We start from the raw sequence: 9,147 nt of genomic DNA, 5'->3' as shown, positions 1-9,147 counted from the left end.
CAGAATAAAGGCTTCATTCTTTATATTCATTACATGCTACTAACTTTGTTTGTATTGCTGACCGGAAAGGCAAGAGACCTGGCACAAAGTCTTCAACAACTAATAAGCAATTATTAAATATTAACTATAAATTTACCTTTTAGGTACTTGTGGTTGTGATGGCTAATATAACAGGTTACCCTCAGCAGTCTGGTTTACATAATAAGAGCGTGAGAAAGAAGCCAGACATTCAAGTTGAGCTAAAATGTGTCTATAATTTGTATATAAAATTCAATAGCTGTACAATTAGAGCAAGAATGTGCAGTGTTCACACCAAGAGAATTTATCACTTCATACTAACAGACTCAGACCATTTTTTCCCCCAATCTATTTTATTTGGCACTAAATCTCCAAATCTATCATTCTTTGCATTCAAGGAAAACAGAAGCAATAAAAGTGTGCAATATCTTTAAAATTAAGTGAGCATGTTCCCATGCTAACATTTCTTTATTATCTTTGATTTACTGGCTTTCCGCCTGATGCTTCATACTGTGTGTGTGAGGGATTGTCATGGCTTCCAATCACTCTGCATGTGATGAAAGTTTAAAATAAAGATTGTGAAAATGCTGGGAAATACCTCATCTGTATTAGGTCCTTCATTTATTCATTAACTTGTTCCCTAATTGCACGTGGCACAATTAAGTAATAGAAATTTAACAACTGTAATTATTTACAATATTTACATCGTATGAAGGTACATTTAATAACAACGTATCCAATACTGTGGCAGCCAACTCTAGAAACATTTCTGCTCTCTATCTCCTTTTAAACTCCACAGCTGCCCTCCACACATCAGCGCTCTGTCCCAGCCTGATCTCCTCTGGTAAAGACTCGAGCTCCGGCAGGGGTGGAAGGTCTTTCACCTCCAGATGGATCTCTAAGGTGGACCTGATGCTGCACACAGCAGGGAGGGAGGACATGAAGAAAACAACTGTTAGCACTGCATCCATTGTTGTCATCCTTAAGCATTCCCATTCACTTCCCACCCAGCTGCTGCTGCTGCAATAGAAATGACCTGTGGCTGAGGGGACACAACTTAAGCTGCTTTCCTCTGACAGATGGCTGCCTGGAGGGGTCACGCTGTTGTCCCTGGAAGTCAAAAGGCTCCAAATCCCAGGGGGGGAGACCGCCACACTTTACTCTCATTAAAGCTGTCTACAATCAATGGATTCCTTTAGACTGGGGTGGTAATCTTACGCTAACAAAAGGCACACTTTTGAAAAAAAGAAAGTCCAAAAATAGCTGTTGGGTAATCTCAGCTGTAAAAACATCAATAATGCTGTTGTTTTTGTGTTGTTTTACCATTTGGTGTGTTACCTCATACAACAACTAATCTCACAAATGGTGCATTTGTGATGTGTACGCTCTTACTCCCAGTGTGGCTGGTAAGCCTGGTCAGGCACAGCGCTGCTCGTCTTCAGCAGAAGAATTTCATGCAGCTCCAAAGAGAAGGTGTCGACGTCTGTGACAGCGAGGAAGGCCTTCAGGTCTTTCTTCTGCTCTTCCGAAAGCTTCTCCTGGAACTCAGACGGCAGTTTCTGAAACGGATCCTGCAACACGATCATGAATTAGATGTAGCCGTCTGCTTGATTTCAGGTATCAAGAGAGTTTTTAAAGAGAAAATAATTCTCTGTTTTTATTGAGGTGAGATTCTGGGCGCCTGCCGTGTCAGACGGCACACCTTCCACAGATTACAGCCACGAAAAATTCACTCTCCATGGTGTGGTTTGGGTCAGTCCCTGGCAGCCAGCAGGGGTCACGAGTAACAGTACTGACTCGAAAACAAATTGTGTGGTCACCATGGGTGGAGTTTTGTGGCTCTTTAATGAGCGGTGGTGAAGCCGCACACTGCATAACGAGCACACCGAGAACATTCCTTGAATTTTAAGATGTTCTTCACACTTACTTGCTTCCTGTTGAGCATCAGCTCTGATTTCCAGCAAGTCAGAAGCTGCCAGGTGAATATGCTGTGCTCCAGTTTGCTTTGGCCAAGACCCTGAATAGAAACAGAAGTTTTAAAAGACCTTTGAAATGTTGTTTTCACCTCTCAGTCACAGCTCAAGTATACTTCAGATTTACAGAACAGATTTATGTCAAAATTCAAACAATAATTGAAGTTTTCAAAGACAGAAACATAAAAACATTCTTTGCATAGTGGACAAAGCTGCAGATCTGCAACATTATACCTTGGCTACGGTGCTTGAAATCTGCGGGCCCATCTGCAGTGAATCAGTGAGGTAGGACAAAAGCTGACCCTGGGGCTCTCCGCCTGTTTTCCCGAGGAATCGGAGGCCGATCTCCATCACAAACACAGCATCGCAAACATCCGTGTAAGAGCGCAGCACCGTTTTCAGGGCACTGCTCACCGAACCCTTCAGCGGTTCCTGCAAGACAGACGCTGTCAGTGGGCCCGAGGAGCGGAACGTCAGGGGAGGAATTTAACTTGAACAAAGTGGCCTCACAGGAACTAGTGAGAACATTCCTCAGCTGGCATTTGTCAGTTCCAGATAACAACAGCAGTGTGTAAAATGGTTTTACCTGAGGAATCTTTTTTTTGACTTCAGTTAGAACCATGGAGAAATCCTGCAGGTGTCGGTTCAGGTACCTCGAGGTGTCCTGATTTAGACCAAAGAGGACAAAAGGTCAGTAGAGAGTTTGGCTTTACCTGACATCCACGTGCATTTTAGATTATTACCGCTTTGATAAGTGGTTTTCCAGCCAGGAAGCGGCGTGCCAGTTGGGTCTGGATGATTGGCAGGTCATAGCTGCTGTCAGTCTCGCCCCCTTTCTTCAAGGTGTACTGGCAATGGGCTAAAGCCAGGGGCAGCAGCTCTCTCTCTGGGTGGCACAGTGTCAGCTGGGTTTCTGATATCCTCTCCAAAGGAACGCTGTACTCACTGAGGAAAAAACAGGAGAAGATTTTAACAGTTAAAGAGGCCAGAGGGGGTCTAACAGGATGTTACATCAGTTACTGGTGACAAAATGTAGTTTTTTATCATTCTGAAGCATGAAGTACACAGCAACACATGCATCACTTTGCAAGTTATTTTCCTGCTAATGTCCAAAATCTAGCAGCAATTCACAAGAATTTTGTTCATTTATTTTTATTGATTGTATATAGTTGTCTGGAATCTTCTTAGATTTCTAATTCATCTCAGTGCGATCCCTACAAAAGACTATTTGCCAATTATGCTTCACCTGTAATTTAACAGTTATTTAATTAAGGAAGCTGAGAAGAAAACGGCACTTTGATTTAGTCTTGTGGCCCACGAGCCTCTGCAGCTGATGTTGGACTGACCTGTCCTCGGTGCCGCTCATTCGCCTGGCCTTTCTCACCAGGCTGTTGTGAGTCTCCGACAGGAAGTCGACCAGAGTTTGGAGAACGGATCCCGGGCCGTGTCGGCTCGGAGTCAGAAACTCCCCAGAGCTCTCGGCTGTCACCTCCCTCTCACACAAGTTCACATCCACACCCAAGTCTGCTGCTGTATACACACAGAAGTCAGAAGAATGAAACAACACAGCGGCTCAGCTGAATAAAAACATCTTTCTTTCTTTAAGTCGAATTTATTTTTGACACGTAGCTCTGACATCTTCCCAAAACAACTGAATCTTTCTGCCAAGAAACACAGTGTTCCCTCATCATCTGTGCATTTTGTTGTTTCATTTGAAAGGAGTCACACATGTGCACATTAACCAGAATCATATGAAGACTGAAGACTTCACATTCTTCCCAATAAGCAGTGCCACCAGTACTCCCTGGAGCTGGATGTTCTTTGGCCCCACCAGCCTGCGTAAACTGTAAGTCTCCTAATACTGGACTGTTTGTCCTTCACAGCTGTCAGAATGAGCCCAGGTGATGATTTTGGAAAACCGATCACCCAGACAGAAATCTCCTTCTCGTTCATGAGTCACTTTAGTAACTGATGCCCCGAAAATATTAAGTAACTCTTGCAATACGAACTCCAAACCCAAACCACGTTGACATCAAATAACACAACTGTACCTGAGGTTTTCATTTTCCAAAATAAAAGTCAAAATGTAATGTTTCCACCGTTTAACTAAATATTATGAAACCAAACACTGAAGACTTCCCACTGTTTATATTAAACACTGTGCTGGAACTGAAAACTGCTCTGACACTCAATAAACACCCCAACAATCACTTCACTTCTTTTTAGTAATCATGTGACTGAGCTTTAAATATGTTTAAATATGTGCCAGTGTGTGATTATTTTACTATTATGAAGCACATCTGGACCTAGTTACATCTTTATGTTGACTCTAAATGAGACTTTGCTTGATAAAGTGTTATTTTTTATATATAAAATTGGTGGATATGCATTCAGTTTATAATATAAAATAAAATAAACGACACTGATTATCATCAGATGGAGATTCGTTGCTTGGGTTTAAAGCAGACATGCAGATGCTTACAGTTGTTTGCCACCTCTGCTCTGAGGGAGTTCCACACTCTGATGAATCTGCCCACTCTCTCACTCAGCATCTTCTTCTGGTACCCTAGTGAGGATGACACAAGAATTCAGTTTGTGTCTGTGAGTGTGTTTGTGTCTGTGTTATGTTGCTGCTGGTGTTGATCAGTCACAGATGCAAGGCCGATGTACCTGCTGGTATCTGCTGTAACCTCTGCGCAATAGTCTGCGGTGTGGAGTGTGACGCCAGAGGAAACACCCTCAGCAGGTCAGACTGTAAAGCAGCTAGCTCAGGAAGGTGATGTAACTGCCGCACACAGTGAATCTGGGAAAAACACACAAAGCCAGCGTCAGCTTTTCTTCTGCAAGTTAATGGCTCCACCAACCTCAGAGAATTTTATTATCCCCGAGAAAAGGAGGTTATACAGTCAATTCTGTTTGTTAGCCAGGTGATAAATAATAAATAAATGGATATGCACGAAGCTTCTCTGGATATGGGGCTTGACCCAATAGGACACGTTTAGAGACATCCTCCTGATGTTCCCAAAAAACATTACAAAATCATCCGTATCCAGATATGCTTTTGGATTCAGAGACTTAATGGTGTGGGGGGATTTTCAGCCTTTGCAGAAGTATGCTCTTGCTGTCCTTACATTTTGGCACATGCTTTCTTTTCTCCTTTTGTCCCGCTTAAGCTGCTTCACACAGTTCTTCCGATTAAAAAAGAGTTTTGGGTTTTTTTTTTACTCCCCATTGTCACTAACTGCTGCTCAAAGACAACTGTTGGGTTTCTCTCTGTAATGTTGTCAGGTCTTTACCTCAGATCTTTGCACAGAGATCAGTGCTATGATTCAACACCCTAACAGCAAACATGGGAAATACTGTGTAAAGCCTGTTAATGCAATGGGCATTAATATTCACTGCTTGCTTTCCTGTGTATGTTCTCAGTCATCCAGGCCATTGTGGTGTTAAGCATTTGATCTGAAGATAGCTGGACTTTTTTCCGGTTTCACCTCTCATCTGAAAGTCCTCTCCACTGTTTGCATAGTGTAAGCCTGAGTCTGAGTAAAGCCATAAATCGAAGAGACTGAAAGAGTACAAGGGCTTTACAGTTTAGAGTAACAGGAGGAAGAGGAGGCCTGACATTGTTTATTCAGTGTAGAACTAACCACTGAATATGCAACGCCCTCAAAGCGTAGTCACATTGTTTTGACTCTTAGCTTGATGCTGACATGCTGACTCAATAATATAGCAAACTACTGTTTTGCTATCTTATTAAAAGCGGTCTTGTTCCTCCGGTGCTGTTTGCTGTGGTCTTGTGCCCTCTCCCTCTGTGTTTGTGCACATCTTGTCTCTGTTTGTGTGTAGATCCCTGCAGGCATCACCCTCTCTGGTTCAACCTGCCTTGACATTCACTTCTCGCCAGATCATCAGCTAAACTACTGTGACAGACAAGCGTTCAGGATCACTTCTGATATTTTCTTCTTAGTTGAATTTTTCTGATATTGAGCACAATTTCTCTGACACTCCTCAGCAGATTTCAGTGAAATTTAAGGGAGAGTTGTGCCATCCTCACTGTACCTAATCTCTTAAGGTAAAATCTGTGAAATATGGTGCACATCAGCTTGATGATGGCTGATACCTTCTTAAGAAACAAGCTGAGGAGAGGTAAAGCACTCTGTCCCTGTTTTTCTTCCACCAACTGAGAAAAACGCTCCACTGTGATGATCTCGGGTAGAGTCCAGAAGGACGAGCGGTGTGTTGGGCAGTTAGAGGGGGAGGACAGCATTTTCCCAGGATCCCCAAAGAGGAGATTCAGCAAAGGGCTTCCAGCAAGTCCATCATCAGCTCCAATTCTGTTCTGAGCTTCAGTCAGATTTTTCTGCAAATCCTGAAAACAGGCAGAAGAAACAAAACTTTATCAATCTGAAGCACAAAATGACTTTTCATGTCTTTGAAAAACATTGTATTCCTTACCTGAAGCACTGGGCTGATGGCAGAATCACATATAAGCTTCTCCCACTGCTGCCGGCTCTGTCTGGAGGACAGATCGGGTCTTGCATTGCGGGAACCTTTGTTAATGTTCAGCACAGTTAAAACACGTTTATTCTACAGCGACATTACAAGCAGCATGTTAACAATCATGGTTGAGTCAGTATCACCTGCAGGGAATCGTGCCAGGATCAGATGAACTGTAATCGCTGTGTTGTCCATGTTCTGATCCAGAGTCTGCCCCAAAACCTTCATGTCCTTTTCAAGATGTTGCCACAGGAATTTAAAGACATCATTCGGTGTGGGGTGGATCAATGTACCGACTTCCTACAAACACCCCCGCCAAAAAACAGGAGTATTAACACATGATGCAAGCCTTTAAAACCACAGATATGCAAAGCCACACTCAGGTAAATTCTCACTCTCTGATTTTTTATGGCACCCTGGAGCATGGAGAGGTGCGTGAGCAGCCGCAGGATGCAGGACTGAGCGTACGTCATCTGCCTTTCTGGGGCTTCAGAGCGCTGATGAGCTTCTCCTAAAATGTGTCCTGTTCGCGTCTGATCTCTGACATGTCACACAAACATGGAGGAAAGCAGATATTAGATATATAGAGAGATATTTGACAAATACTGTAATAAGTTTGCTAAACTGAAGAAAGAAATACCCCTGCACTGTGTGCTGTGTAAATCCAGACACTGGGACATGTCGTTCTCCACCGATTGGCATCCCACAGTGACATCTCGATGTAACCACTGGTCTTCCACACTATGGGACAGCACATGAATTTTGGTTAATTTTTTTTTTGCTTTGTTGAATCTGAAATATTTTACTTGTTAAATAATTTACTTTTAATTCAAGCATTAAGGAAAGAGTAATAGTTCATACCTCTCCCACAAAACACACATGCCCGTTGGCACACGCTAAAATGAGAAAAAAGAGAAAAAAAGACAGATTTGAAAGAGTCAGTAACAAAAGTAACAAACTTCAGAATGTGAATCACTCACTGTAGCTCTGTAGTTTCCTCTCGCCTGTCAACCACTGTCTGGCTTCATTTGTGTGATCATCCGGCATGGTCGGCAGGAAGGCGTTCTGCCGGGAAGAAGGAAACTGAGTTAATTTTATCCCCTTCCTCAGAATTTTATCATTTAGCTAAATTTATGAACACAAATGTATGACCTCACGAGACAATTTAAAAATCTGCAGTTACTTTTCCCTTAAAAAACAAAATTCTACATTTAACATAATGAAACTTAACTGAATCTTTTATTTCCTGGTTTTATAAAATTCAAATGTCATTCTCAGGTTATCCAGAAGACATGAAACAACCATGTAAACTGACATTTATTCAGATTTTCCTTTGTATACACTATTCCAATGGTGGACGCTCACATTAAACATGGTTCAAGTTTCCACAATAAGGTCACTGTAAGTGCAAATAATCCCTGAGAGCTAAAGGCTCAGGATTCATGCTGCTCTGTTTTTTCTGCCTCTAGAGGAAGGCAGAGTGAATATTCCAGATATAGTCAAGGCTTAGCATCAAATAAATCATGATTATTTTGAGCCTCGAGTCATGCAAAGCTACTCTAGCAGGGTGGGACAAAAAATAGTGTAAGTGACTGTAAGAAGTGTCTTACTGTGACGTTCTCAGGCTGGAAGGCTATCTGACGAAGAGGAACGAGCAGAGGACTTTCACTGAGGAGCACAGAGACCAGATGGACCAGCAGCTCCAGGAGGGTTTGCCTCTGAGCTGGCAGGTTCTGGCTTATATGGAGACGTGAATGTGGTCCGCCAATGTGACTGGAAAGAAGTGAAGTGCAGAAATTCCTGAATTCCCCTGATTTGATGTTTTTTCCAAGGAGCTCTTCCAGCCTTGCTGTGTCCTGTATATTCAGAGTGCAACACGTCAGAAAACTGTAGATGGACATTAAATATACAACGTTTTTTTAGTCAGACACATAAATGATTAAGTCAGACATTTACCTGTTTGGAGGGATGTATTTTGACATTAGGTGACTTGTAGCGACAGGTGACCTGTCTGAACAAGGCCAGGGCCAGGAGGCTGATCTGAGAACCTTCAAGTTTCTGTAGAGAAAGACAAAACAAATATTACGTTAAACAAGTGAACAAGCTGAAGGTAGGAGCTTGTTTTAAATGTAGAATTTAAAAACACACGAAAAAACAGTCAATAAATCATCCTAAATCTCTTTTGTTAAATGTTAAGTGCTAAAAATTTGAGTTAATATGAAATGTTTATGTTCCTTCAATGATTAACTGATTATTTCGTTTCAGACACTCTTTTAAATGACCTCGCTGACCCCTGGTGGTCATAGGGAGACATGACACATCTACAGACAGCATTAAAGCTCTTTCCTCTTCTGAACTGTGCACACTGCCCCAAAAAAGAAGTCAACATAAGATCCTCATCCACCTCCTGGCATCTTGCTCACCTTTAGCTCTGTCACAAAGGTGTCAGAGGTGTTCTCCAGAAGAACTCGAGCTACAGCGTCTCTCATGGCTCGATAAGAAGCCCCACAGCAAAGGAAACTGTCCACGCTAGTCGGAATCATTCTCTGCATGGAAAAAAAGATTTCAATGTTTGATTTTGAAATACTGTAACCTAGCCTCTGATGGATGGATGGATGGATGGATGGATGGATGGGTGGAAGGAGCTCTGTCGTTTTAG

General features: G+C 42.4%; 1 protein-coding gene across 1 annotated transcript in view; it reads right to left on the bottom strand.

Moving 5' to 3' along the window:
• Positions 1-352: 352 nt before the first annotated feature.
• The window catches only part of rnf213b (ring finger protein 213b), a 34,296-nt gene continuing 25,501 nt past the window's right edge, over positions 353-9,147 (bottom strand). The window contains exons 47-65 of the mRNA XM_085285426.1: positions 8,912-9,034; positions 8,445-8,546; positions 8,099-8,344; positions 7,469-7,553; positions 7,350-7,384; positions 7,129-7,229; positions 6,884-7,028; positions 6,632-6,788; positions 6,447-6,541; positions 6,112-6,360; positions 4,662-4,794; positions 4,474-4,557; positions 3,338-3,521; positions 2,735-2,936; positions 2,578-2,655; positions 2,226-2,423; positions 1,946-2,035; positions 1,411-1,589; positions 353-933 (exon numbers count right to left, since the gene is read on the bottom strand). Coding sequence (XP_085141552.1) covers positions 795-933; positions 1,411-1,589; positions 1,946-2,035; positions 2,226-2,423; positions 2,578-2,655; positions 2,735-2,936; positions 3,338-3,521; positions 4,474-4,557; positions 4,662-4,794; positions 6,112-6,360; positions 6,447-6,541; positions 6,632-6,788; positions 6,884-7,028; positions 7,129-7,229; positions 7,350-7,384; positions 7,469-7,553; positions 8,099-8,344; positions 8,445-8,546; positions 8,912-9,034 — 2,625 coding nt within the window. The 3' untranslated portion in view covers positions 353-794. The remainder of the gene's footprint in view (positions 934-1,410; positions 1,590-1,945; positions 2,036-2,225; positions 2,424-2,577; positions 2,656-2,734; positions 2,937-3,337; positions 3,522-4,473; positions 4,558-4,661; positions 4,795-6,111; positions 6,361-6,446; positions 6,542-6,631; positions 6,789-6,883; positions 7,029-7,128; positions 7,230-7,349; positions 7,385-7,468; positions 7,554-8,098; positions 8,345-8,444; positions 8,547-8,911; positions 9,035-9,147) is intronic.

The sequence above is a fragment of the Mchenga conophoros genome, linkage group LG8, assembly GCF_057382185.1.
Source record: "Mchenga conophoros isolate Kocher_MC1m ecotype Shallow Benthic linkage group LG8, M_conophoros_male_GT1.1, whole genome shotgun sequence".
Taxonomy (NCBI): domain Eukaryota; kingdom Metazoa; phylum Chordata; class Actinopteri; order Cichliformes; family Cichlidae; genus Mchenga; species Mchenga conophoros.
The sequence above is the reverse complement of the archived record's forward strand: the minus strand, read 5'-3'. Positions and strand labels throughout refer to the sequence as shown.